General features: G+C 51.8%; 11 protein-coding genes across 11 annotated transcripts; 6 read left to right on the top strand and 5 right to left on the bottom strand.

Moving 5' to 3' along the window:
* Nucleotides 1–2,110: 2,110 nt before the first annotated feature.
* A1O5_00281 (uncharacterized protein) lies at nt 2,111–3,349 on the bottom strand (the record flags this gene model as incomplete). Its single annotated transcript, XM_007740901.1, has 2 exons — nt 2,111–2,764; nt 2,951–3,349. 2 exons carry the CDS (start codon nt 3,347–3,349, stop codon nt 2,111–2,113), a joined length of 1,053 nt encoding a protein of 350 aa, XP_007739091.1.
* Nucleotides 3,350–4,955: 1,606 nt separating this feature from the next.
* A1O5_00280 (uncharacterized protein) lies at nt 4,956–6,097 on the bottom strand (the record flags this gene model as incomplete). Its single annotated transcript, XM_007740900.1, has 3 exons — nt 4,956–5,303; nt 5,365–5,680; nt 5,763–6,097. The coding sequence occupies 3 exons, from the start codon at nt 6,095–6,097 to the stop codon at nt 4,956–4,958; spliced, it is 999 nt and encodes a 332-aa protein (XP_007739090.1).
* Nucleotides 6,098–6,682: 585 nt separating this feature from the next.
* On the top strand, nt 6,683–7,695 carry A1O5_00279 (uncharacterized protein; the record flags this gene model as incomplete). The annotated part of the gene is made up of 2 exons (XM_007740899.1): nt 6,683–7,325; nt 7,406–7,695. 2 exons carry the CDS (start codon nt 6,683–6,685, stop codon nt 7,693–7,695), a joined length of 933 nt encoding a protein of 310 aa, XP_007739089.1.
* Nucleotides 7,696–8,790: 1,095 nt separating this feature from the next.
* A1O5_00278 (uncharacterized protein) lies at nt 8,791–10,843 on the top strand (the record flags this gene model as incomplete). Its single annotated transcript, XM_007740898.1, has 2 exons — nt 8,791–10,762; nt 10,830–10,843. The coding sequence occupies 2 exons, from the start codon at nt 8,791–8,793 to the stop codon at nt 10,841–10,843; spliced, it is 1,986 nt and encodes a 661-aa protein (XP_007739088.1).
* Nucleotides 10,844–11,369: 526 nt separating this feature from the next.
* On the top strand, nt 11,370–11,823 carry A1O5_00277 (uncharacterized protein). The gene has a single exon (XM_007740897.1). It carries the CDS (start codon nt 11,501–11,503, stop codon nt 11,774–11,776), a length of 276 nt encoding a protein of 91 aa, XP_007739087.1. The 5' UTR covers nt 11,370–11,500; the 3' UTR covers nt 11,777–11,823.
* Nucleotides 11,824–13,712: 1,889 nt separating this feature from the next.
* On the top strand, nt 13,713–14,150 carry A1O5_00276 (uncharacterized protein; the record flags this gene model as incomplete). Its single annotated transcript, XM_007740896.1, has 2 exons — nt 13,713–13,754; nt 13,821–14,150. The coding sequence occupies 2 exons, from the start codon at nt 13,713–13,715 to the stop codon at nt 14,148–14,150; spliced, it is 372 nt and encodes a 123-aa protein (XP_007739086.1).
* A 1,316-nt stretch (nt 14,151–15,466) lies between these two features.
* Nucleotides 15,467–16,514, top strand: A1O5_00275 (dTDP-4-dehydrorhamnose reductase; the record flags this gene model as incomplete). The annotated part of the gene is made up of 3 exons (XM_007740895.1): nt 15,467–15,642; nt 15,704–15,723; nt 15,778–16,514. 3 exons carry the CDS (start codon nt 15,467–15,469, stop codon nt 16,512–16,514), a joined length of 933 nt encoding a protein of 310 aa, XP_007739085.1.
* A 579-nt stretch (nt 16,515–17,093) lies between these two features.
* On the bottom strand, nt 17,094–18,968 carry A1O5_00274 (uncharacterized protein; the record flags this gene model as incomplete). The annotated part of the gene is made up of 1 exon (XM_007740894.1): nt 17,094–18,968. The coding sequence occupies one exon, from the start codon at nt 18,966–18,968 to the stop codon at nt 17,094–17,096; it is 1,875 nt and encodes a 624-aa protein (XP_007739084.1).
* Nucleotides 18,969–20,072: 1,104 nt separating this feature from the next.
* A1O5_00273 (uncharacterized protein) lies at nt 20,073–22,523 on the top strand (the record flags this gene model as incomplete). The annotated part of the gene is made up of 1 exon (XM_007740893.1): nt 20,073–22,523. The coding sequence occupies one exon, from the start codon at nt 20,073–20,075 to the stop codon at nt 22,521–22,523; it is 2,451 nt and encodes an 816-aa protein (XP_007739083.1).
* A 1,723-nt stretch (nt 22,524–24,246) lies between these two features.
* Nucleotides 24,247–25,166, bottom strand: A1O5_00272 (uncharacterized protein; the record flags this gene model as incomplete). Its single annotated transcript, XM_007740892.1, has 2 exons — nt 24,247–24,893; nt 24,950–25,166. 2 exons carry the CDS (start codon nt 25,164–25,166, stop codon nt 24,247–24,249), a joined length of 864 nt encoding a protein of 287 aa, XP_007739082.1.
* Nucleotides 25,167–26,356: 1,190 nt separating this feature from the next.
* A1O5_00271 (transcription initiation factor TFIID subunit 6) lies at nt 26,357–27,829 on the bottom strand (the record flags this gene model as incomplete). The annotated part of the gene is made up of 3 exons (XM_007740891.1): nt 26,357–26,920; nt 26,979–27,397; nt 27,460–27,829. The coding sequence occupies 3 exons, from the start codon at nt 27,827–27,829 to the stop codon at nt 26,357–26,359; spliced, it is 1,353 nt and encodes a 450-aa protein (XP_007739081.1).
* Between the last annotated feature and the right edge of the window lie 150 nt (nt 27,830–27,979).

Here is a 27,979-nt window from a genome sequence, read left to right as displayed (position 1 = left end):
CTACCAGGTGAGTGCCGAGGAGTCGATATGACCCCAGCTTTGGGGGGCCTCCGGTGGAGTCTGGGGTATGGGATGTGGGCCAATTTTCAGCTGTTTTGCCAGAACGACGGTAGGTCGTGCTTTAGTAAACGTAATCGCCCGGTCCAGCCAAATGATCCTTCATGTCCATTTCATCGCTCTGTTTCTGCCTTGTTGAAAAGAGACGATTTGATGGACAGGAACTGAGGTGGTGCAACCCATAACCGGCACAAAATAATGAAAGTGTGCCAACCAAGCTTCTAGAGGTCTGGCAAGCATTGAAATTGGCTTCAACACGAGTGCTTGACTTGCTCGCCCATTCACAGTTCCTAGCCACCAAGCCAGTGTCACTTGCAGCCGCCGAAAGTCTTGGTGGTAGCTTGGAAACCCCACTGGCAGATAAACCCAAACCCATGCTCCGCTAACCAAGCCTCTGAGTTCCCCAAACTCAGTGAGAATGTTTTCCCTCTCAACCTGTCGGTTGCGAAGACTGTGCTTCAACTTCGGAAGCGAAGGCCTTGTATCAGCAGATCCTGGCCTGACCACCACCATGACCCAGTCGATCGACAAGCGATGGAACGTGGTGGCAACATCTCCACGACCTGTGCGGAAAAGATTGCTGATGGTGCATCATTAGTTCGCTCTTGGCTGACCCATTTCCTCGTAACCATGAGGCTGGCTGCGTTGAGTCTGTGGTGCCCAGAGTCGTGGGCGACCGCAGAAAGGGTGGCACTCGCGGGCCCTCCGAGCGGTGGAGCATCTTGTTGAACTTTTGCTCGTGTTTGGGAGAAATTCCGTAGCCAAGAATTCGACTCGGTCGAAAACGGTGCTCATTCCGTGTTTTGAATTGCCATGACAAGAAGTGAAAAGTCCGACTCAGGCACTTACCTAGGCATTTGTTGCAGCTTGAATGGGAGGATGCGGGGAGAGGTGTAGCCGCGGCTGTAGGGGCTATCGAGCATGGCTGGGATTTTCCCCAACTGACGAAAAGGAGCAGTAAAGGCTAATCTCCCAAGACCAGGTGCCTGGATATTGAGGGTTGGCGATAATGCCTGTTGTAGCTGTGATGCCCGAGTGACCTGCCGAGAATCGCACCCGGTCCGTCCTGGGCAGGACACGGAGAACTCTGGCTGGGAGGATTTTTGAGTCCGGAAGATTTTGCCTGATTAGCAAATGTTGCATATTCCACTCGGGGCCAATTTGTCGAGCATAATTCAAGATCAATCGGCGAATAAAAGACGGTGAGTTTTGGCGACGACATGTTGAGGACACCCAGAGGTTGAAGTGGAAAAGAGACCAAAAAGGGAGCAGATGGGCTTAATATCTGTCCCAAAAAAAACGCCCTTTCACGGGATTATTCAACACAAACCCTCTTTACGCCTGCTAATGAGCCGCTTTAACCGAACAACCATGCCCGAATGAACGCCGTGTGGTGCCAGGGACGAATGAGAACCTCGTGGAAGCGACACAAGTCGGCTGGCGCTGTCGCGCTGCCCTAGTGGTGTGGATTCCTGGCTACGCATTGGCCAATAGAAGCAGCGAATATACGAAGTCTAAGTTGAAACAGCCAGATATGAGGATGCCTTCCCTTTTCATACAAGGCTGGGATCGCTCCAGCGAATAAGTCGCACAGTCTGTCACGGAATATGTACCTCAAGATTGCTCAATAACGACAAGCCGACCGCAATGTCGAAGATAAACGACAGGAGAGGATGAATGACAGAGGGTCACTCATTCCAAGGTAAACCGACTGCTCATTACCAACAAAGGCCACCTTCGTTCTAACAGCGAAGGACTTTGGGTGTGCCACTGAATTTTGAATTCGGCTTGCTACCTTTTCTAGACTCGCGCATCCACATAGAACAACTCCGCAGGATCGATACAACCATCTCCCAAAGCCTTGACAACCTTCATCAAGTCATAACAGACACGCACCGAAATGAAGCTGTCCTTGCGATAGTCTTGATGCCTTTGCACAAATCGTCACATCCAACTCGCGGGCGTGAGCATTTCTCCGGTGGCTCTTTTTCGGATGACGTCCCACTACACGTGTATTCTTTGTCTTGCGTTCTCGAGGTAGGTACCGAAGACCTCAGCGATGTAGGATTGCACGAGCAGGAGCAGGATTGAGCGTTTGGATTCTGCAAGTTTGAGGGTATATTCTTCTCCTGGATCTTTCTGATTCCGCATCTTCCGATTTTCGTTCGCTCGACCTTTTCACGGAAGAAGAATCTTTGCTCGCGATTCTTTGCTCGCGAACTGCGTTGCGCGTGTGCGCTCTCTGCATATTCTCCGCCACCCTGTCTATTGGAATGTAAAAGTTGAGGTCATAATGCAGTATAGCGCGAGTGAGGAGGGCAACGAACACCGCAAAAGCCGCGTTCTCAAAATCGGTCAATGGTACTTCCAGGAGACGGAATTCTGCCCGCCATCCTGCCTCACCATTCTTAGAGGGTAGTTTAAAATCGACATGTGGCCAGACTGCAGAGTAGAGGTTCTCGAAGACATCAAGGCTTTCGTAGGATTTGAGTTCGTTCTTTGTCAGAGCGATAGGGTCACGGGCGAGAATGTTGGCATAATGCGAAGCCAGAAGGGCGCCCATACCTCTGTGTTGCTCCAGGTACCCTTTGATTGCTGGATCAGCTTTGATTTCTGGTGGGCCGTAGAACGGACGGAGTCGCGTGTCATCAGAGACGTACATTGCTGTGGATGACCACCGCGGATGTAAGTCAAACGGCTCAATAGTCTGCTTGATGGTCAGCGAGAAGCCCGGATTATTTTTGCAAGATGGGTTACGGTTGAACGAAGCTCATTTATAGTCTATAATCCACCACCGAAGCCGCCTGGTTCCATCGAACGTCTGTGTCGGTCAGGAATCCACGAAAGAACGGAGTTGCTGCAGACAAGGCCATAATAATGGGACCAAGCGGACACAACTGATCATGAAGGTAGCGTGCTTCTCGAAGGGTTTTCGCTTGAATCGTGACTTGGAGCCGGCAAAAGCTAGATCCGAAGGCCATGCTAACGCCATGTAGAAAACTCTGAGCGATGCTTTCATGTCTGGGTCATCCTCCTGAAAATCATTTTGGTGTGAAAATTGAAATGATTCCTTCCGAGGCCAGGGCGTGTTGGTGTCTTTGTAGATTGGAGTCTTGAATTTGCACGGACGGCCTCCACGGTGCGTATAGATGTTATCATGAATAGTACCATAACGTTCATGTGTGCTGATTAATCCATCGGGAAGACCCTGTGATTGGAGAAAGAGTCCGTGAGTTGGTAGTGTAGGTTCGGTGTACGGGCCTGGAGCACCCAAGCGTGGAAAACCTGGCATGGTAACGACTGCCTCGTTTGGACCGATTCATGCCTGTATCATTCGCCTCCTAAAAAAATTATCAATGTCAAATGGCGTATCCGAAGTGAGTGTCTTTGTTCTTACTGTTTTCGCATGTTGGCCTCTACACTTAACAGGCTGTTGATACCGCCGCTATCTTAAGATTCCCCTGGTGTATGTAGCCTCAACCATGGAACTTCCAAATTCTGGCTGAAATTCAGGCACAGCCATTTGATTATTGCTTGCTATTGTGAGACGCTGGTTCGTTTGAGGAAGAGGCGGATTTAATAATACCAAGAAGTCGATACATGTTGATAGAGTATCATTACTGTCCTCATGCGCCTCTTTCAGTTTGCCGAGTATGACCTCCTGTTTAAGGAGCAGATTTGCCGTCCGGTTTAAATCTTTATATGACACGAGCTGGTACTCGATCTGCATGGTATCTTTCATGAGATCAGGTCTCACACTGTCCGTTGACAAGCTCACCTCGTCTCCCCACAATGGGGATACCCATCTATGTCTTTGTACTTCTCAAACAGTTCCAACAGTTGCTTGACAAGGCGGTGTCAGTACAGGCGATATAGGCAGCCCATCCCACAGTTCCCAAGTCACAGTAAAATAAGAGCACATAGCTCCATCGCGCGCCGTTTATTGTGTTTAGACATTGACATGACTTCATTCCAGTGAGAGCCGCTTTTGGTATGGCTTGCTCTGCCTTTATGTCAAATCCTGGATTTCAATTTTTCAATGAGATGTGCGCGCACTTGGATTCCTGCTGCACCGCACCTCATTCTATCATGCGCACCAAGGGCTGAAGCCTCATTCCAATTGACCTCATCAGCGGGACAATCGTACATCGGTCCGTCTGTGGCTATTCGTTTAGTGGTCCAGGTAGTCTTACTTGGAAAAGAGCGGTTTGAGATTGGCGTCGTCCACTCCTCAGACGAAGGCGTCGAACGAGCCGCGCCCATTCATTCAAGTCAAGAGGCAGCTTGTGACCTTCAATGGCAGATCCCTCGGCAGAAAGAACGATTGACATTCCTACCCTTCTGATCCACTGTATTCAATACTGTCGATCGAAGGGACCACGTCTTCCGCAGCGAAAGGTTGAAAGTTTCGTTCTTTTCGGAATCCCTTCCCTTTCCATTCAACAAGCCATGTCGATCGGGCAGCGAATCATTTCGCGCATTCTCCAGGAATGCAAATGCTGATCCGTGCTCCACGACTGGCGAATGCGGCTTTCTTTAGTTGGACGCAATTCAGCGAATCGGGGGCAGTGCGTCCCCTAATGTGCGCAGCCTTGTCCGCCTCGCTACCGAGAATTTGCCAAATCAGGAAGTTAATTCCAACCTTCTTCCAGTTCACTGATTGGCGGTCCACTGTTTTGCTTCCCAGGTCCGACATCGAGCAACTGGCGCCCAACCGTTGCCTGGAATGCGATCAAAGATGTCATTAATTTTATTCGATAAAGCTGAGCAAATGGTTGTCTCTTGAAGTTGCGAACAGGCCTTGGATTGATGTACTACTTCAACTCCAATGCAAAACTGCGAGTCGCAAAAACTCCCAAGGCTCGACGCTATTCTACGCTATCGTCGCAAGTGAAAAGTCAATTGTGAACAATTTCTTTGTTCGTGATGGAAAGCCAGTCCGCCTGCTGCTGGAGAAACTCTTTGATCTTCGTTGCATCTGTGGGTTTGTGGGCATGATGCTGCTCTCGCAGAAACTCGAGCATCAGTCGCAGACGTTCTTGCAAAACCTCCACTCTGTATTCTGTCCACTGGAAGTACAGGTCTGACAGATTTGTGATGGGCCTGATGGTAGTGAGAACTGAAGAGTCCGGAATGAGAGGGTCCCTAGGGCGAAATGCGGTCACCATGGTGATACGCTCAGTTCCACCAACTGCGGCTAATGCCTGATGTGTGATGTGCCTCCCTTGAAGGACGACACCACTACCCTAGTGACCGTCAGCAAATTTCATAAAACTTGCCAACAAACTTTAGATACAACATGCTCACCATCTGTGGTCCACGGACTTTGATGAGATCTCCGGAGCCGGTTTGGATCGCAGTTTCTCCCCCAACCATCTGGGAAGCGTCACTCATCATTACTACACACACAAATGGATAACTGTCCACATGCCACTTGGTGACTGGGACATCATCGTCCGATTGTTTCTCTTGCTTCTGGTAGTTCTTGAGGGGATCCTGAACAGAGATGTTGATATTTCCAATCTCGATATCGATCACGGGCACTAAGTCAACGCCGGCAATTTTCGACACAATGGCAAGCGTTTTGGGGTTCTTCCAGGCATCGTACATGAACGGGGCATACCTACTCAGGAATTTAGCCAATGGGCGGTATCGTGGTAGTCAGCTCAGAGACATTAAGAACGACCAAGAAGAAGATCTCTTACTTCGGACAGTGGCCCCTGAGCTGGCAACCTGCGAAATCGGTGCTGTACAAACAGTTGTCCCAAACTTCATTTGTGAAAATCTCATTCCTCATATGGGTTATTGCTTCTTCGCTAAAAAGAGGAAAGGGGTCTGAAATGGCAACTGGCGAGATGCCCACATTTTCTGAAACCCCGATGTCTCTGAGCGTCAAAACTGGGGGATCTTCGCGATATACCAAATGCTTCTCAGGATCAAAAGCAATGCGTGGTCTCGTGCTAGCGGTTCGAAGATTTTCACTGATGATAGGTCTGATGTTGGGGGCATGGATTGCAGGACGTGTATCGACGTCCGCCATGGTGGGTCAAGATGCTCTACTGAGACGAGATAGTAGCTGGTATGAGTAATTGTTCACCGGATTAGGGGGGGTTTCCAAGTTAGCAGAAAAGAGTTGTTATTGTAACAAGATCTATCAATCCCTCGACAGTATGACAGTGATAATAATATTTCGAGTTTGATAGAGCAAACTGGTCATCGGACCGTCCACGCTCCTGTCCACTCCCACGCTTTATCTAAAGAGTATTCCTATTGAGACAGTCAAGTTCTCCAGACCCACTGTCCTCCCCTGGATTGGCAGTCTACAAAAGACGCACATCCCCGTATACGGAACAAAAGGGGAAACTAAGTCCCACGCCTTCAGAAGCATTTCATTGGGCACCGTCCGCTTTCCACGAGGCTTTCTCGTGTTCGAGATTCATTTTGCCCAAAGGAAGAATTTCACGCCCTGTGCCATCCTCCGAAGCGAACCTTGAATTAACTGCGATTCCCTCCTGCTGGAAGGACTCGACTTACGAGAATTGTTGCAAATCTGCTCCCACAGGTCATCTCTTGTTACATCCTATAGAGTATCACTGCGAAATCTGCTGCCCCCGAACAAGTGAAAATGGGGATTTCGATGTTTGGGCCGCCAGATCCCATCGATCCCTCACACGAGCCATCCGCCTCCATTACTTCAATATCCGCCAATGCGCCAATCGAGGAAATACTCGGCATAATCGAACGGGACGGTGGCGTGATTCTGACTGGATTTGCAACAGCGGAAGATATTGCTGCCATCGATCGTGATGTTGAAGCTCATCGAAAACAAACCAGGTCTACAGAGAATAGCGCATTGCACATTATACCCAAAGAAACACTCGCCATACCCGGGCTTGTAGGCAAATCCTCGACAATTGCCAAAATATGTGAATCGCCTGTGTTGGAGGAGTTACGGACATCCATCCTTCAGGAGAAGTTCGGCGTCATTCGTGAAGATATTGTGGAAGAGAACGTTATAGATCCGCTCTTGAGCATCAGCATCACCTTTTATATTGGGTATGGTGCGCCTCGACAAAGGCTTCACCGAGACGATAACGTGCATGGGATCCGGCACGGAGGGAAATTCGACCTCAAAAAAGCCAGTCAATTTGGTTGTCTGATTGCTGGGTCTCGGACCACTCGCCAAAACGGTGCCACAATGTTCGTACCGGGTTCTCACAAATGGGACGATACCCGTCGCCCACGGACAGATGAAGTATGCTTCGCTGGTGAGTGTCTCCGCCAACCGCAACATTATACAGAATAATCACCGTCCCCTGGTGAAAGTGAGGCTGATAGTTGCGCCCAGAAATGGAACCGGGATCCGCGTTGATATTCCTAGCTTCTTGCTATCATGGAGGTGGCCATAACTCTGTCCCAAACGAGGTTCGCAAGGTGCACGGTCTCTTTTTCATCAGGGGCAACTTGCGCACGGAAGAAAACCAGTTTCTGGCAGTACCGAGGAGCAAAGTGCTCACTATGAGTGACAAGATGCTCTCGCTCCTCGGGTACAAGAAGCCTTCCACGGTGCTCGGGGTCGTCGACAACGACGATCCGTCACTGAACCTGCCCGCTGTCTTTGAGAATGCGAGCCAGTAGTGTTCCTGGTGGAAGTGCCAAATATATACATAAATGACAATAATAAAATACAAGAGTTCAAACAAAAATAGCCCGTCAATCCGTCGTTGCTGTTGAAATCTCTCGGCTAGATGTGGTACTCGTAACCACCTAATATCCGAATGGCCCCTGTCACAGATTTAGCGCTGGCGTCCTTATCGGTTGCCCTATTCGTGGGTATATCTTGGTTATCGGACGTGGGGGACATTAGGCGCTAGGGGGCCCATCAGCCCCTGCGGCCGGAAACGATAGGCGCCAGATAGGCTTGCTCACCACTAGCAGTCGCCTACGAGGTACTCGGGAGAGGGTTTCGAACCCCGCTCGCACCTCCCCAGACGCACTGGGTGCCCCCACCACTCCTATCTGGCGTAGAGATGCGTGCCCATCCCACGTCTTCGTGTCATTTTCATCTTGCATTGTTCTCACACTCCATCCTCGTTTATCCTTGCCACGAAGCGACTCGCCGTCCTTATCATATGGCACGAACGAGCATCCTGAACTCATCGAGTACCCTTAACGTCCTCCACCCTGCCTAGCATTGTCTTCCCTGATGTCCGGACCTGCTACTCTAAAAGCGAAGAGCACTCTAGCCTTCCTAGCACCTGCCGCGAATGCTGAGACCAGAAACAATGAGGAAACATCTAGACGTAAACAACCAAAGAGTCGCAATGGTACAGAGCTGCTCCTGTCCCGGCCGGTATGGCACCATGATCAGGACCGCAACACCGTGATGAACAATCTGGACAAATCGTAGCATGAACCATCGCTGACCAAGCCTGTCTAGGGTGCGTAACCTGTAAAGCGAGGCGTTTGAAATGTGACGAGGCAAAGCCGACATGCCAGCAATGCTCCCGTCGTGGAGTTACCTGTGGTGGTTATCCAAAGTTTCTCAGATGGAGACCGATTCAACAGATCAAAGACGGACGCACCGATGGTGAGGCGGCGTCCCGAAGACCCCAGCATCACCTGGAAGCACTAGACATCTCGTCAGACAGTCGATCGGCGAATGACCCGGTGGGAAGAGTCGTTCAGGCTAGTGATGAATGGTCTTCAAAGACAGTCCAAGACCATGATGGAATGCCAGAGCTGCGGCCTACCATCCCCTCGACAGATGATAGGGTTCTGGACAGCGTCGAGTCTCCTCCAAGTGATGCAGCAATGCCATCTGTGCTCAAGCTCAACTACCAGGGGGTGCCACCAGCCGGAGGAACGGCTAAGCCAGCGAGTGCTCATATCAGTGCTCAAAGCAATGTTGACAACATCGATATTACACATCTTGAGACAGGGCCATCAGTCTCGAATGGCCTGAATGATGTTCTATCCGACCACCCATCCCGTCTCTTTGACCACTATCGCTTCTTGCCGATTTCTACAGCAGATGCCGCATCTTACGACTTATCGCAGCTGGGCGACTTGCTAGCGCAAACTCATGACAACGAATTAGAGATAAATCATGATGTCGAGTGGAATCTTTCCGGGATTGACGAGTTACTCGACTCGGCGGAGGCTGTGCTGGCGGAAGACCCCGGAGACATGGATTGGCAGATACCTCTGTTGGAGTCATACGCCGAACCCTCTCCAGTCTCATTAGGAGATTTTGCCGCATCTTCCCATCTGATCGATAATGATAGCACTCAACAAATATATCAACAGCCTCAATCTCCAAGTGGTACTCCGGAAATGATACGGCACCTTTTCGAGCAGCAGACATGCGCTATTCTCTCAATCAAGGATGACGAAACTAAGAATCCATGGCGAACTCTGGTCTGGCCATTGGCGTCTGGCTGCCCTGCACTCTATCACGCACTGGCTGCAATGACTTGCCTACACATGTGCAAGACTCAGTCGCACCTACGTCTTCTTGGGCTGCGGCATTTTCAGTCTGGCGAGCGAGCTCTCATCAATGACGAGAACGGCAACATGCTGCTAGAAGCTGCCATTGCCGCAAGGCTGGCCCTTGGCTTCGCTGAAACATGGGACCATCAGAAGTCATCGACCGGGATTGACCACATCAACCGTGCCAAGGTATTGATTCGGCAAGCTGCTTCTAGACACCAGACGTCAAGGCTGACTGCCGGGAATGTGAGCCGCCTGAGCTTTTTGGCGAACACATGCCTGTACATGGATGTTATTGCTCGCTCAGTCTGTATGGAACCTCAAAGCTTCAACGACGCTGAATTCATGACCGCCTGCAATTCACTCAGCAGCTCCATCCCCAGGGGAGAGCAACTTGATCCGCTCATGGGCTGCGCGATCACGCTTTTCCCGTTGATCGGCCGCCTCGGGGAACTTGTCGGTCGCGTTCGAAGGAGAACAGAGAACCGCAATTCTCTGGCCACTATCTCCAAAGCGACAGAACTAAGAGTGGCGATAGAAAATTGGGTCCCATCGATAGATTGGGAGAGCGGAGGCGGGTTCAACTCCAATATTACCGACTCGATCCAGACAGCTGAAGCGTATCGATGGGCTTCACTACTACTTCTCCGTCAAGCAGTTCCTGAGCTTCCCTGGGCGCACTCTATCTGGGAATTGGCATCGAAGAGTCTCGTCTTCCTCGCGACCATTCCTCTGACCTCGCGTACGACCATTGTGCACATTTTCCCACTAGTTATAGCAGGATGTGAAGCGTTCGACGCAGATGACAGGGATTGGGTCCGCGAGCGCTGGGACCTCATGTCCAAACGTATGATCACAGGGATAGTAGACCGATGCAGAGAGATCACAATGGAGGTGTGGCGGAGGAGGGATGAATATGAAGCGCGTCATGGGATTGTCTATCGAAAGTCTCTGCAAAGCCCTGCGTCAACAGCCGCAGGTCTTGCCAGGGACCGTTCTCTGGTTTCCGAGGAAGGCATTTCCTCAAGGTCTGTCATTGAAATCACGACTCGATTCGACGCGGAAGCACGCTCTCCATCGGCATCGTCAGAATCTCCAGAGTCGGCTGCATTTAAGAAGGGCATAGATCCAGTGACCAGGGCGGGATTCATAGATTACACGGTGAGAGGAGACTTGCATTGGTTAACCGTCATGAAAGACTGGAATTGGGAGGGTAAGTTGGCTTCATCCCAGCAATATCCACGCGAAGCACAGCCGCCAACACTGATGATGGTCTGCAGTCATGCTAGGATGAAGCAGAGACCCCAACAGCACCACCTCACTGCTAAGAAATTGATAAATTCTAGGGACCTTGCTGATACGTTTAGGATTGGCATTGCATGTGGCCCCTTTTCAGGTTAGGCTCCGGAGACTGAGATTCGGTTGCCCTTTGAAGCTCCTCACTAACCTTGTGACATGGGCAGAACACAAAGATCCAGATTCGCCCACATATCATCCGTCTCCAGCTTTTACCCTCCTTTCACTATGGCGCACATATTGTGATAACATCTCTTGAATGCAGCAAGAGAGTCCAGCATTCCGACCTTACCGCTTCGTCCCCCCTTTGATGCGCAATCCGGGCCTGCATCCTTCCCCAACCTATGAGACTCTAGCAACCGACAAATTGGTGGCAGAAGTTAGAAGCGAAAAGCGCCGATGGCTTGGCTTCTCAAACACATCCGCAGAGTGTCATCACCGTGTCTCAAAATCTCTTTAGCTGGGTCGCTTTCAAAGCAAGGGACTTGACACAGCGCCCCGAGTACTCAGAAGCCCTCCGGAATCCGCTCCTCGAGTTACCAAACGAGCTGCTACTCAACATCGCTGACTTCCTCGAAAAAGAAGTTCAACTCTCACTTCGCCTCTCTTGCCGGCGATTTCGTATTCTGTTGAATGAGTGTCTCGATGTTTCGCTATGCGACATCAATACGAAGTCACGATTCTTCAGATTGTCTTGAACCTGACTATCCAGCACACCTCCCGTGCCAACCTTGCGGTTTCATGCACAGATGGCAATCTCGGCGATTTCAGGGCCGCTGCTATCGTCGTGACTACCATCATCCGTCCATGGAAATTTGGACGTCGTACTCTTGGTACATGCCGAATATCTGCGTGTCCCGCGAGGTCGTCGATCTTGTTCTTCGTGCTGACGAATGGGGTCATTCATACGACCTTCCTTTGCCTTATTTGAGAAAGAGCTGGCATGGCAATTACGGCATCTTCCGCGAAAACGAGGCGCTTGATCGGCGGAGAACTTGTGCTTGGAATGCGAGAACCAGAAGGCGGAACCCGAGCTCCGAGCCAGGGTAAGGTGGAAGGCGAGTGCCAGGGAATACTGCGTCCACGCGTCGTTGACTAGAATCGCCTCCAGTACCTGACAGCTGCCCGTTATCAGATGTAGTTGAACGTTGGCTAGGAGTTTGCATAGGTGTAGGGCCACTAGGACTTGTGCTTGCCGGTGACCCTAGTCCTCAAATACCGCCTGAGGTTGGAGGTGTGAATACCGATGGCTGATGCGAGTGCAGGACGGGAGGAAATAACGCGGGATCAGGTGGATCCCATCTCTGACTACCCCTCATCGCCGGAACATACGATGGATTTCTTGAGGGAGAGGTTGGCGTGTACAAGGGTGACGATGGCTGGTCCCGCCCAAGGTTCATAGTTGGTATACGGCTGGAAGGAATATGTGGTGCCCTCGAGGGAGCAGTTGCGGTGTTTGAGGCGACGATGACTGGCCCGGCTCAACGTCTGCGGGTGGTATAACCTGGGCCAAAACGCGTGTTCTCGTATCGTCAGAATCCATCATCAGCGCATCCATTCACTCCACCAGGTTCAATTCGTTCAACAAACCTCCGAGATGATCGAGCTTGGACGGACTCGTCTGATTAGAGATTTCAAACTCTCGATAACGAGGCTCTTGCTCTCGTTCGCGCAATCTGTGTTCTCCCTTGTTGAGATCTTCTTCCTTTTGCGTTTGCTGCCGATACTGCCGTGTCAGAGATGCCTCGAGTTTCTCCATTTCGGCATCCTGCTCCTCGATGTCCTTGTGGCGCTTTTCGAGGTCTGAACGCTCTTTTCGAAGGTGTGCTTGATCATTGTCGAGGACTCGACGTTCCTTTTTTTTTTTTTTACTTCATCTTCGCGAATAGAAAGGATTTTCCCTCCCCGATGAAGACCGCAAATGTTCCACTACCGCAGTCGATAACTTTGGGGCACGATTCATGACGTGGCGAGAGTCTCATAAGCTCTCGTAATGCAGCAGAAGCTCTGCTGGGCTGGGATGTGGCGCGTAAAAGTGATTGGATTGTGTCAGTGAAATTCAGAAGTCTGCTTTGATCCACTTCTTCCGTCTTGTTTAGACATGTATTGTTGGGATTTGCATCTTGGATCTTGTTGCTGAGGCTCTTAAGCATGCCGTGGGTTATGTCGGGTGCTTTTTTTTGGGTAATTTCTCGTATGTTGAGCTTTTGACTTCAGTTCCGCAATATCCTTCCCACAGTTGGGATAGGTTAAACCCAACTATTTTGAGCATTTTCTTGACGTGTACAGAAGGCTGCCAGGCCTTGGCTAACTCAACACCACGTGTCGGACATGTCTCGAACTCGAGGCCTGGGCATTACCGGACGTGCTGCCTAGGGCGCTTGGCATTGGAAATATCCTTCCCACAAACAGGACAATTGTGTGGTGTTGCCATGGAGACCGCCTTAGAGCCTAACAGGGCAAGTTTCAGTGGGGGAGAAAGGGCAGGTCGCTCGAGGATGGTTGTGAGGATGGTTGTGAGGATGATCTGGCTGTTGACAGCTTTGACGTGCGAACACAAGAGGAAAAGATTTTGGCAAGAGGAATCTAGTTTTCAAAGAGGCAGTAGCTATGAATCAGACTTGGCGGGTGAATGCATGTTGCCAAGCACACAATGTTGTCGTACTCACCTTCGGCCAACACTTATGATTGTCTTGATCCGTTCAAATCCACCCTTTCGGTCTTTTGTTATTTATATCCTCTTAATTCCAAGTTGCCGAAATCCTTCTCACGCGACAGCTCAACAGCTCTCCCTCTAGGGCATACTCCCTTAGCACCTTGCTCCTCCAACACTCTCCCTCCAAGGTGTTATTCGTGCAGCACCTACCATGGATAACCTAGCACGGCAGTATCAAGCACGAGACAACGAGGTACGCCCGATGTGCTCTCCTCGCTCTTTACCGATGAGGAAGGTGCTAACCAGGAGTAGGCGCTAGATTGGGCCGATGGAGCATTCAAAGAGAAGGCTCTCGATATATGCTGTCAATTTCGCTTGGAGCCCCGCCTCGGTGAATACCGCGCTCGTCAACCTCCTTCTGGCGTTCCTGGTCGAAAAGAAAGAGCAGTTCAAATTCGCGGAAGCGTGGTTGGACTTCATCGACATTATCCGGCAGGACAACGAGGGAGACGTCAGCGACGACACCAAGAACACCGAGTCTCTCGCACAGGAGTCTGTTAAAAAGCTTAAGAGCGAAGCCGATGACGAAGCTCTAAGTACGGCGATGGGAGAGACCTTATCGCCCGAAGAAACCAAGAGGGCCGGGTGAAGAGGAAGCCGGAGAAGTGAAACAATCTATCGGGGAGGCGGACGTCGCTGACCTGATGAGGTCGGCGGACGGCAAGGTTAGTAGAGTCATTGGGAGCTCCGAGAGCAAGCCCAGACCAGAGCTCGTCGGCAACGCGTCTCTCGAGGATGACAGTCCCTAAGAGATGGCCGCCTTCACTTTCGAAGGGATGTTTCGAGATGGGTCGTACCCAGTACAAACCGAGCTTCTGGTCTTGTAACCTATAATTGAACTATCTCCAGGGACACCTGAGTCCTCTTTGCCCGTTCCTCCTCGCCAATCTCCATGAGGATCTCCGGTCTGTGGTGGATGCTGGAGGACGACAAAAGAACGAGAAAAGCAGAGCGACGAGGGACGTCGAGATTCCGAGCTGGAGGCATTGATTAGCGCCTTGGCAGGTACGAAGCGCACGGCGAGACGGGTTGGCTAACAGTGGATTGAGCATGGGCGAAAGCAGTACTGGGTAGTTGTAAATATCTGGATAGACGGCCGAATGACACCGGACTAATAGGTGGTAGTACCCTTTGTAATTTACCGAATAGTACCCCTGTACCTCGTACCTCGCCCTCATTTGTAGGTCCCCATGGCTCTGTTAATACATACCCGGTACATACTGTCCATTATCCCCTATTGAGTTAGCGACCATTTTGGAGACATTTGGCGGTGGGACAAGTCAGAGTTAGGCTGCCGCCAAGAAGCTTGGTGGCCTCACATGACTACCTACCTTAGGTAATGGTCGCCAAGAAGCAATGTCTCGCAGGGTATAAAAGGTGCTTCTTTTTTTTCTCGCGTCTGGTTTTTGCGCTCTCCATTCCGGTGCTCGGGCATACGCGACAAGTGAGGCTCCAGCCGATGTCGTGTTATTGCTAGTTGAAAACTACTTAGTTTGACCGCTCCTTGTGGCCTTCGGGTCGCTTGGGAATCTTTGGAACCAGACAAAATGACCTTTTCATCATCATCTTCGCCTTGAGCGAAGGAAGGGAGAAGAGGACAATAAAGGGACCAGCTTTCGAACGACTCGTTGCTGGAGCCTGGAGTGAAAACATAGCAGCCATAACAAAGCAACACTTGCAGAACCAACTGGGTGAGGATTAGAACAGGACTCAACATAGATTCAGTGTGCCAGCCATAACACAGGTTTCTTTGCATTCCGTAGTTCTCAGTAGTACAGTGCGTAAGGAGTAGAGCTCTCGCCAAAACAAGGACCACCTATACCAAGCTCCGAAGAATACAACTCCAACTCGACCTCCCAAATGTTCTGTTCCACCATCACCACCACCATCAACAACCACTTTAAAATGCCGTCCGCGCTCGTTACGGGCGCCTCAGGATTTCTAGGCCGTCAAGTGCTCAACGCCTTTTCGGATGCCGGCTGGAATGCGACAGGCACAGGCTTCAGCCGCGCCTCAGAGACAGTCCGCAAGGTAGACCTCCAAGATGCCGACGCAGTCACCAAGCTGTTCGATCAGGTCAAGTAGGGGTGGCTTGTGTACACCGCGTCACTACAAAAAAAAAACACTAACGCAAAGCTCCAGACCTCAAGTCGTCGTCCACTGTAGAGCGGAACCTCTACAAGAACGGTGATCTACTAGAGCTAACAAGATCGCAGGCGCCGCAGACAGACAACCGGACTCGTGCACCCGAAACCCAGAAGCAGCACACAAGCTGAACGTGACAGCGACCGAAATCCTCGCCTCCTGCGCCGCAAAACACAATGCCTTCCTCATCTACATCTCCACGGACTACGTCTTCCCCGGCATCCAAGGCCAAGCTCCCTATAAACCCACCGATACCCCAAAGCCCACCAACATCTACGGCCAGACAAAACTCGACGGAGAGACCGCGGTCCTCCAATCCCCCAATAATACAGTGGTGTTGAGAGTCCCCGTGCTCTACGGACCGACCTCGCCCAAGGAAAACAATAAAGAGTCGGCGGTCAACGTCCTGATGGACAGCCTGTGGAAGTCGCAGAACGAGAAGGTGAAGATGGACGACTGGGCCATCCGCTACCCTACAAACGTGCAAGACGTGGCGAGGGTGTGTCTCGACATTGCAAAACTCTACACCGCCTCACCGCACCCGGAGAACCTCCCGCGCATACTGCAGTTTTCAAGCGAGGACCGCATGACAAAATACGAAATCACGCAGAAATTCGCCGAGATCATGGGCCTGTCCCTGGACGGGATCGTGCCTGATAAAGAGGGAGGCAAGCCGGCCCCCGATGGGACGTTGAGGCCGTATGATTGTCATCTGGACACGAGCGAATTGCAGAGGCTGGGCATTGACGTTTCCACGGTCGATTTCGTCGCGTGGTGGCGAAGGTGGGTTGGGGCTTATCGGCATTGAAAATGGCATGGCTATGTACCATGGCTACGAAAAAGCAAGATAAGGGATGACGAGCATGGAGATACTTTTTTTTTTCTCGTTGCAGGCTTCTTGCTCTGCGAGGAGCGGCAACGGTCGACAGGGAGTCCTGTCGGCGACGGAGGGCACGAGACGGAGCAATGGTACAAAAGGGCTTCCATCGGTTGACTTTTGTCCAGTGTTGTATCTCATGGGCATGAGCGACTCCTCCAATTCCCCAGACATCGGAATGGCTGCAATGCTATCCCTAATCGACTTGCTGGTGGTGTTACAGATCGGCTTCCTGCCTATTTGTCTGTCCCATGGCCCCCATTTTGCAGCTACTATGAAGGTCTTCGATTGTATAAATCACTTGGCCTAAAGATTCTATCTGTCGACGTTCATTCATGATTACGTATCGAAGATCGAATCACCTCTCGTGAGGATCCTCTCGAAGTGCTTTGGAGGCAAGCGCAGATGAAGAAATATACGCCGTACATGGCTACGAAGCCATTAAAATTGCCAGCGTCAAGTCCAACCTCATTGCTCCCTGCTCTACACCATCACGCTGTGTAACCCGAGTCAATGAAACGCCCTCTTTATAGCCCTGTCCAGATTACTCCTCTCGCAAGCCGTCGTGTTGTGTCTCTCCATCTGCAAACACTGCCACCTCAAGCCACTCCACGCGAGGACCAGGTTGAACACGCGATCCCGGTCTACAGGGTGCAGGAGGATGGTCAAATCCGTGCCGCTGCCGTTGAGGAAGAAGAACTGCAGCGCCTCGGCCGAGCGCGTGTGAAGGTGTCTGAGATTCTCGAGGGTCGAGCTGGAGTGGATGTCGATGCTGTCGAGCTTGCGCATTTCTGAGAGAGAAGAGAACAACCAGCTTCGATCCTGTTGTAGGCCGCCCGTGGAACAGACCGTGAGACTTGTCCTGCTGATAACCAGGCGTGCTCGTCCTTCGACGTTGTCATAGACTTGAAAAGAGTATTCGTCCTCTGGAGTCAATCCTTGCTGGGGAGACTCACTGTGGTCGTCGTTCGCTCGATCATCATCTCTCAATTCAAATTCCCTCAACCCCTTCTCTTCCCAGGCGGCCGCCTTTTCTTGCAGCCTCAGTACCGCCAACTCTGCATGCGTGGGAATATCCCAAAACACCCACCTGAAGTGTGACAACAACAACCGGTACTTGGGATAGTTCGTGGCGATCGGGTATGTGAGGAAAAAACCACCGCCAAATATCAACCAGACGAGTTTGATGCAGAACGCCATATCTGCACACAACGTGACGAGAAGGCAACAGGAGAAAAAGAAGAGGGTCGCCAGGGTCAGATTCGACCGTTCCCACCGGTGAAAATTGACGAGGATCTCGAGAAAGTCGGCCAAGTCACCCAGCTGTAGCTGAATGATTGGACCGATCTCATCGAGAAACGGCTCAAGCCAGTCACGTTGTCCGTGTCTCTGGATGAGTTCACCCCATGCTTGCACGCGGGCTTCCCGGTCAAAGGCCCTGCTCACGCTCTCTCGCAGTGTCTGCACAGACTGTGCGCGGAATCTGTTTCGCAGAGTGGAGTAGATGATGTAAAAATACAAGTAGCCCACAAGATGTTGGGTGTACCACAGGACACAGAACAGTGCCAGCCACTTCGCCGTCCGACGAGGTGACTTCCACATGTAGACGTGTCGCAAGTTGACAAAAAAGGACTGCCAGGGTGCGGAGGTAATGGCTATTCGTTCAATAATACGCGCGAGGTCTTCGAGATCAAACGGTGGTGAACGAAAGTCGTCAATGTAGCCGGTTGTGAAGTCGCGAGTGTAATAGAGAGCCATATAGCCGAGATATCTCTCCCATTTGAATCTACCACCATCCCTGAATTGGGACCGTTCGGGACGAGATATTGGACGAACAACTTTGACGCGGGAAACGTGACGGGACAGGATCCAGGCCGTCTGCAAGCTTTCCCTTTGATGTTCCAATTTGTGCACGCGATCGTGGGCTTCGTCAAGTTCAGAAGTGACGGCACTAGTATCAAGATCCGAGAGATCGCTAGAAACAGCCTGAGCAAGAGCATCGTAGGCATCTAGCAGTTCCTGGCCTTGGTCAATGGTCAATCCCGGATGACGGTTTCCAAGTTTCTCGGCCGCAATATGAGTAGCCTTGCTGCGCATGACTCGCCGTGGATGGGTAGTGAGGTACTTGATGCTTTTGAAACCATCTTGGATTGCCTGACGCGTCGATCTCTTCCTCTTCGGCGATGAGTTTTGAAGAACTCTGGCAGGATCGAAAGCGGCATCGGAAAAGATGTTGCCTTCGGCGTCAGAAGATGCATCAGTCTGTACAGAAAGAAGTCGTTTCGTCTTTGCCTTTGCCTTGTCCTTCGCATGTAAGGCACTGTCAAGAAGATGGCCGATATGGTGCTCGGCCTCGGCCACACTGTCACTGGGGCTCGAGGCCATATCAGGAGATGCCTGCAGGCACGAGCTTGAATGATTACGATAGGTCAATGCAGGAAGTGTCTCTGGGGAAGCTCCATGTCGAGATGGGTACAGCCTGAGAGACAGGACAGCGTCTTCTTTTCAGCCACAGCAAATGACCTGAGTGTGCCATGGCGGAACCCAATCTTGGGACATCGTGACGCCAACAGCACCATCCTTCTCATTGCACCTCTGTGCGGTTGATCTAGGCTGTTCTATTCCAAGTTTTTGACTGTCCAAATCGGCAGCCCCGAAAGACATTGATTGGGTTGAAGAGAAAAAAAAAAGAAGCTAGACTGAAGCGAGATCTCGAAAGCAGTGGTAGATCGATACCCGCTTTAGGCCGCCACTGACGATAGTCGAGGGTGAGATGGAGATGATGGAATGTGGAAGCGAGCGAAGCAAAAGCCGTTGATTGCATTTCGATCTAGATTCTGCGTCTGCGGTGTGCAGTTCTCTTGCTTCTCCGTACATCTACGGTCGCGCACACAAGGTTGCAACGCTTGTATAAGAACTTCACCATCCTTGACATCAGCGAACAGCTCTCTTGCCTTCATCGAGGTCCGTTTCCGCTTCTGAGCTCCGATGACTTCGTCTTCGCCATCGAATACCTCTGGTTCGGGAATGTACTCGGCGTCATCCTCACAACCTTGAAATGTCTCAACCTCCATTATCATCAGCATCTTCTCGTCCACCAACCTTCTGGGTGGAGAACATTAATGCCGGCGTCGACTCTATAGGCAATGTGTTGCACCCTCGGTGTAAATTCTTACTTCACTGCCAGGAGGCCGCCCTCGACAACAACATTCTCCCTCTTACGCCAAGGTAGGTCAAGGACTCAACAAGTGAATGCACACCTGGTGGCTGTCATTTCTGAGCCGGCAACTTTCTGCCAGACCTCCAACATGAAACAAAAAGTCCAGTGCTTGATATTGTTCTCTTTCTTATTTATTTATGTCTGTTCACTGCCTGTCCACAACACGTTGAGTCGCATTCACTTGAGCTGGATATCACAGTCAATGATCAATGCTTTGAATACCTCCCTTTGTTTTCCTCACACTCTAGCAATCTCTGTCGCTCGCCAACATGGACGACAATCCACCCCCGAAGAAGAAATCGCGCTTCTTCAGTAACGGTAAAAGCAAGGTCGGAGACCTCTTGCATCCATTCAGAAAGCAGTCGCAAGCAGACGCCGAGAGCTCGGCAGGGCACTTCACTGATGATGCTCCTCAACCTGATGCCGATGGTCTTCCTCTATTATCCACCATTCATACTCCTGCCATCTCGCAGCTGAGGAATCCGGCTCAACGCCCCGTTGATATTGCGACCTCCGGCTCGGGTCTTTCAACGCCACTTCACACAGCCTCCTCACCGTCCACACCACAAGGCTGCTTCCCCCAGACAAACCCTCCGGCCGGTAGCCAACGTCGAGGCGATGGACAACGCATTCCACCTCAGCCATATGTTACAGAGAGTGAGGCTGAAACAGACTTGGAATCGAGTTCTGAAGACGACAATCACGGAAGAAAGTTCGACGAAAGCGACCAGGAGAATGTCGAACCAGACACCAATCCACAGTTGAACCCAGCTATATCCAATGCACATCAAACCGCCTCGAGGCACAAGCGAAGAAACGCCATCTACGGTGTTGACGCTCTTCTTCCACCAGGCTCAGATACCCATGAACAATATGCTGCTCAAAGCTCTAACCCTATCTTCGCCCCCGCTCCCCCAAGTCCTGTAGGAAACAGTTACACTTTTGGCGGTGTCCCTTCAAACCCTCATGTCGCTCCAGCCGGAGGACAATACCCCTTCAACTTCCGTACCGCACAGATTCTTCCCCCGTTAGGAACCGTGGAACGAGCTGCATACGATAGCCTACAGCACCCCCTTGGCTCCGGTCTAGCACGAATGGCACAGCAAAGCGTTCACCGTGATACCGGTCCACTCCAGCAGCAATCACAACCACTACCAACAGGCCCCTGGAATAAGGTCGCAACCTCTGGTCTAGACGTGGACCGGGATGAATTTGGTCGCCGGCTGCGGAGCTTCCCTTCGCGTGTGCCACGTCCTCCAGCTCATCACGGCATCTCTGTAGCTTCTAGCATTCCTCCTCACGTCTCAAACCCAGACTCCCTCGTACCAGACCACATTTACATGTCCCCTAATCGGATCGAGCGCGCACACCAATTCGCCCGGAATTCTCTCAAACGCAAACGACCCGAGGCAATCCTCCCTCCGCCGTCATATGTCTACCAGCACACGGGTGACCCGAACTTCAATATCTTCCACGGCTTTCTGCTGTACCCGGAACTCTGCTTCGCACTGGCATCACACCTCCCTGTCAAGGAGCTGATTAGCTTGTACGCGATCAGCAGAGACTTCCATACCATTCTTGACACACGATTTACCACAGCAATCCTCTCCCAAGCGACCGCTAAAGCGCCCGAGAGTGCCCGGGCATTCATGTTCCGCAGTTACGCACATCTTTGCCGCTCCGACCCTGCCGCACGCATTCCTCACCCAAATGCCGTCTTAGCAGCGCAAAAAATCCCTCGACGAATCCCCTCGTTTCGGTGGCTCAAAATGATTCTGCACCGTGAGAAGGTCGTCCACGAGATCATGGCCGTCTTCGCGGAAGACGGTATCCCCCTCCCCGCGAGGTGTGCGTTGGCGCTCAAGAGGTTGTGGTTCATGCTGGACATACCGGACAACGCCCGACGGATCGGGTACTGCCACAATAGAGGCATGATGACGGATCTGGACCTGTACTTCTCCGCTTGTTTCCTCACGAAGCTGGACATGAGACTCAACGATCCTGTTGGCGGGGAGAAGAGGGACGGGATGAGGAAACTGCTCCTGGCGCAGCGAAGCTTCACCACTGTCCTGCGGGTGTTGAAGCGCGAGATGTGGACGACTAGATTCGACGCCTTGAGGGAGTGGATCAAGTACAAGTACACGCCAGCAGCAGACGAGGAAGGGTTGAGTATCTTTGGTGTGCCGCCGGATAAGGTGGGTAAGGGCAAGCTGGAGTACTGGGGTCTTCGTACCGCCGAGCAGCTTGGTCGAGAGCCCGAGGTGCTCTTGCGGCCGGACCAATTGATCATTAGGGAAGCGTTCCGGCGCGGGATGCAAATCGAGAAGCATTACATCAAGTTCATGCTCTACGGATACGTGCGCCCGGACACGCTGGAAGACTATGCGCCCCGGACGTACGGGCGGAGGATCGCCGAGCTCCAGGACGACGAATACGATGTCGACGACGTGGTCGGCGGGGTCGCTGCTCTCGGGGTGAACGATGAAGGATTCGATCCTCTTCTCGACCTCGGACAGCCCAGGGAGGTGAGCAAGTACACCATTGTCAAGGAGGAGACGTCCAAACGGGAAAGGGAGATGAGGAAGGCCGAACGGGAGTTTTTGAAGAGTTGTCTTGAGTGGTGGGAGAGCGAGCGGGAGGAGCTCGAAGCAGAATCGAAAACAGCCGCAGACGCGGAAGAAGAGAGCCGGTGGAGAAGAAAGGGATTGAGCCCCCCGTAGCAGGAACTTCTGAAGAAGAAGAGAGAGAGGAAAAAAAAAAGCGCATCGAAGGTAAATGAAGTTGAGAAGGCAGACGGTATTTCTTCCTCTTATCAACGCAACCAGGCGACCCTTTCTCGGTCCACGAATCAAGTCCTTGTGTCCGCACCGCCCCTCGAGCAAGCGGCGTGAAACACGCAGGGGGGCACATGTTACGGGGCAGGGAATCAGCATCAGGGTCCAAGGCAGGGGAGGAGAGGAGAGGAGACGAGGTGAGAGGAAAAGATGATTAGAAAGATAGATAGACAGATAGGAGATATCGAAAGGAAAAAATCATTCGACTCACTTGATCTTAAAGAAATAAAGAAGGGAAAAAAAAGAGCGCTTTACGACAAAACTCGTTTAACTACTCCGTACCAGGGATAGATAGACAGATAGATAGGTGATGGTATAACATGTGATCTAACTACGACATGGCATAACGTGGTGTACCCAGTAGGCTGGTAAAGTATAGTATAGTTCGGTACAGCATAGGGACATGGGCAGGAGGTATAATATAGTAGAGTACACCAACCACCACCATACAAGGGCCCCGAAAGGAGCAACACATGGTACTGTACGCGGGACATACATACCAGCTGGAGAGAACCGGACCAATTCAAGTACAGGCCACTTCGATTCAAGCCACTTCAATCACTCCCGCTTGCTCTGGAAGAACATTTCTGGTCTGGTTCTGATTCGGATGCTCATTCGCCCCAACCTGGCAAATATATGTTGTGTCGTGGACCAAGAGACAGATTCGGTGGTTGTGGGGTTATGGCCATGATACTTTTAGTTGCTCGCGGCGAAGGCAAGTCCACGTCGAGTCCTGGGCCGGGAGAGGGAAAGGCGACTGCCATGCATACTCGTCGATGGATCAGATGAAGATATAATAGTGTTTGGAGAGTGGTGACATGAAGTTGATGCTGATATTGGCGTTTTCGACGAGGGCAGTCAGCCTTCGAATGAGAACCAGATTAGAACATTGGCGGGTCTGTATCCGTTGTTCCGTAGACGATTCTTTGTTTTGCACTTGAGGTCGCTGCAGTTGTTGTACCATGCTATGGTGCACGTCCCGTATATATATATACCCACGTACGTTACACAGCGTCAAGATGCGAGGCGCCATGGTTGGAGCTGAATCACCGAAGGTGAAGGCCGTCGCTGTAAATAGCACATGTTGGTATCAATTAGCTGCCCAATAATGGTGTCTTTGTAGTCTCGGGTTTGAGAGCCACACATTATCAATCGTCAGGACTTGAACGAATCCTCGAGTAATCACTTGAAGAATGTCGAGCCCCGTCCTCCCTTCTTCAACGTTTCTCCAAGCTCATCAGGGAATGTCCGGTCGGCAACGGCATTGATTCCCCATACAGGGACAAGTACTTAGTATATGTCTTATCGGGATCTGCAATGCATCGACAAAGGAGGTCTGGCTCAGGAAATGTGTTGGTGGATTGATATCGAGTCAGCATTTAGCCTTGCCAGGTAGCAGCAAGGCTATGTGGAGGGATCGCGCTCCGCTTTCGTTTAAGCGGTTAGTGTTCTCCACTCCTTATGGAATCATTTTGGGCCCAAGCAACGCCCGAGGAATTTGTTCATCTTGCGTCCCACATTTCATCTGTTGGATCCAATTCCGCGCTTGAAAAACTCGTTAGTTCTGATAGCTGAGAAATTCCCTCATAACAGGCAAGAGAGGTGCCCGCTAAGGTTCTGATTCGGGAATGGCTTTGACATCCAGCTTTGCTTCGGACTCCACGAGGGTCTTGTTCTCAGATGACACCACGGTTTTGATGTCGTCCTTTTGTGGGGAGGGACTGGACCCTTCCATCTCTGAATGTATGTAGTCACCTGGCATCTCTTGTGGAGGTGGCCAGTGCGCGTCCCCGGGAGCTTCCACAGGCACCATTGCTGCTGATGCCATCTCCACCGGTCCTTTCTTCTCGTTGGGAGGCATTTCAGCTGAGTAGGGAGGTGCCGCTGGCTGGGAGTCCGCTTCCAGGATCCTCTTGGATTCCATGTCTTGTCTCTTCTTACGGTTGTTCCTGACGACCAAGAACACAATGAGGGCGACGAGGAACAACCCTCCCACCGCTGCGGCGATGGCAATGCCAGCTTTGGCGCCCCCGGAAAGACCCGAGTCAGAGCTGGAAGATGAAGATGAGGTCGTTCCTGTAGAAGGGTTGGGAGCTCCGGTGGGAACCACAGAGGGCACGGCAGAAGTTGCGACCGACAAGTCCTGACAGTCGACGGAGAACTGGCTGACGTTTGTAGCGGTCATGCAGTCGGAGAAGGGGGCAAGGAACAGCGTTGTTGAGCTGCAGTAGGGGACATCGCTGCCATATACCGTGACTACCAAATGGATCAGCATAGCTCGAGACACTCGTCGTCTCCTCCTCTGCACTCACCTGCGCATGTCTGATCCAAGCTGGTGACCATGAAACTAAGGTAGCCCTGTGAGTTTGTCGGAAAAGGCGTACAAGTGCCATCGTCGGGACCCGTCTTCCAACTCAGGAACTTCGAACACTGGCTGTCTGAATAGAAAGTGATATTGGACAAGGCCCAAACGTAATGAAATTGAAGGGCAGACCACGCAATCGCGATGGGCAGGCCGAGGATCTTCATTGCTGCGAAGGAGATTTCAGAGATTCAGGCATATAGACAAACAAGCAGAGGGAAGAAACGAGTGTGTTGCTTGCACATAATATCCAAAGAGGAAAACGGGAAACCAACCCTGCGGTGTGGAAGGACGATCAGAAGGACTTTTGGGGCTGTTGACAAAGCCCAAGCACAGCAAGGATTTGCTCTCGCTAACGTACGGGGGTCGATATGGATGTACTTACCGAGTACTTAGCTAGGTGTGAAACGTCAGACAGAGCAAGGACCATCAGGATAAGCGGAGGAAGCGAGAATGGTCTGAGGTGACGCTGTCGAGGGAGCAAGCGGAGCGAGTCAGGGAGATTTGACTGCTGCTCAAGGCTGATCAGAGGCTGATCCTCCGACGTAACGTTCGGTAATGCCATCGCAACTGGCCTCGATGGATGGGGTTATTGGTCGACGGCGTCGTCCCAGGCACCCGGTGGCACTCTCGGCACCCAGTGCAGAACCACAGCTGGATGGGGCCAAAGAGGCCAGGAGGATCGAGGTGGTCAAGAGGGTGGACGCGCCAGACGGGGCTCACTAGACCAAGCGCGAAGGATGAATTGAGGCAGATGGGGACCAGAGGGATTCAAGAGGGAGACCAGAGGGGAGACCAGAGGGATTGCCAGGAACAAGAATACAAATCTCGCTACTGTGGCACGAACTTTTTCAGGGGGCTGACAAACTCACTAGCTGTCAGCCCTACTGGGTACAGCATCAGTTCTGTTCGATATTGGCTAGGCACATCTTCGGCCGTACCCAGTACTGGGTACCGTACCTGTGGACAGTGACCTCAGCAAGACTTTATTGGTGGTGCGTACCCAGTAGTCACTGATGGGTGCGTAGGAATCGCCAGCCTCACTGCAAATCTCGGCTTCACCACAAGGATTGATTTCCCTCTTTCACATGGGTGTGTTTGTGTGTTCGTTCTTCTGGTGGCACGCGTCAGACAATGCTATCCTCCTTGGATGGCCAGCCCATGAATGGTGTTTGTCTCATGGCTTGCTCCTACCATTGCCCTCAGGCCTCAAAACACCAAGTGATTCAAATGCAAATGCCCGGGTATCATGACCTGCGTGGCCTTTTCTTTTCCCGTCCGAAACCTCCACAATCCCCCTCCAACGCCTTGCTGTCTATGTACCAAGTAAGTGCTTCAAAAGAGTCTCCCCCTTGACTTATAATCCCGCAAAATCCCCCTCCAGCACAGCCCTTGCGAACCGTGCGTTCCCCGAGTCTGCGATCCTGCCTCCAATCACTTCTCCTAGCTTGTCGACTAGCTGGGCCCGTGTGTTGGCAGCAGACTCGTCCGAGTGTCCGTTCATCATGGGAATGTCATCGTCCACCAATGTCCCCAGAGCGTTGAGGATCGCGCTGACAACCTTCTCCGCCTCGGCCTTCTTCATGCCTGAATCTTGGATATCCTCTTCTAGGAGCTCGCCATATGCTTTGGCATTGGGCAGTATCAGCTGTCGGACCACCTCTGCCCCGCCGATGGCTTTTAATCCAAGAATGGCGCCATAGTGGCTTCCGTACGGCTTCTTTGGGTCTAGGAACGTCTTCAGACAGGATCGCGCCAGTCGGGGCTTGAGGTTGTGTGAGTATTTGGAGTATTTATTGCAGAGGTGACCGAGAAGCGCCCCAGCTAGATCGCGGAGGTCGTAGTGATCTAGCGCTCCGATGCCTGTGCCTAGAGTGCGTCCGATTAAGCAGGTTAATACAGGAGGGACCATTGAGGCAACCTGCCATTCCAGTTAGTCACCGCCAGCGCAAGCTGCTGTCAACTGCAAGAGCACGCACGTAGGGAGTTAGATTGAGTTTGTCGTTCCGGGTCAAGGCGTCCGTGACCATCATCATCTGCGTGAGCACAAAGAGATCCTTCAAATTGTGCGTGACCTTCTCCGCTACAAACTGCACGAAATACGGCACGAGCTGGTGCAGTCCGGGGTCTTCTTTCAAGCTGGCCAATCCTGCCGTGCGATACTCCGGCTGCGTCTCGTCCAACACCGATGCGCACACCTTCTCAAAGTATAGCTGTAGTTCTTTTGACAGGATGTGTTTGACCTGAGGTTTCGTCGTGGTGCTGTCGGTGCCGCTCATTGCAGCCAGAGCAGGGTTTGCGTTGGGTCCTTTGGGGACCAGCTCGAGATGCCTTGCTTCGTTCGAGGTTGGGTTTTGAGGTATTGAGGGTTGAACCCCCTCCACAGCTAGCCAGTGAGCTACATGACACACAGGTCAGCCAACGCTACCACGAGCTCCAGAAGCTGGTGGTGAGACGCACCTGTGAATGTGACTTCTCGCGGTACCTTTGGGAGAGGCGCGTTGATGAGCTTCTCAAAATCCATCTCTTCATCCTCGATGTAGAATAGCGGTTGACCTGGTCCCAGTGACGCCTCCCCATATTTCAGCGGTCGCGTAGACTCGTAGCCATAAAGAGGTTCGATGTCGAGCACGCGAAGTGCCTGCGAGATGTCTTGCGACCAGAGGATCGTCCGGCGGGCATGTTTCATGAATTTGAGGGCTTCTTGTAGGACTTGGGAAATGCGGTATTCGACGTCTCGACAGAGCGCTTGGTTGACATCCTTGTTCAAATTGAGGATGCCCACCGACTCGGCGACGTCCCTGACCGTGTCTTGCCCCCAGAGAGTCATTTTGCGGCTGTTGTGCTGGTCGGCGATCTAGATACCAAGTGATGAGCAGAGATTGTGAGGAATGAGGAATGAGGAATGAGGAATGAGGAATGAGGAATGAGGAATGAGGAATGAGGAATGAGGAATGAGGAATGAGGAATGAGGAATGAG

Source organism: Cladophialophora psammophila (genome assembly GCF_000585535.1).
Source record: "Cladophialophora psammophila CBS 110553 chromosome Unknown aczJe-supercont1.1, whole genome shotgun sequence".
Lineage (NCBI taxonomy): Eukaryota > Fungi > Ascomycota > Eurotiomycetes > Chaetothyriales > Herpotrichiellaceae > Cladophialophora > Cladophialophora psammophila.
The sequence above is the reverse complement of the archived record's forward strand: the minus strand, read 5'-3'. Positions and strand labels throughout refer to the sequence as shown.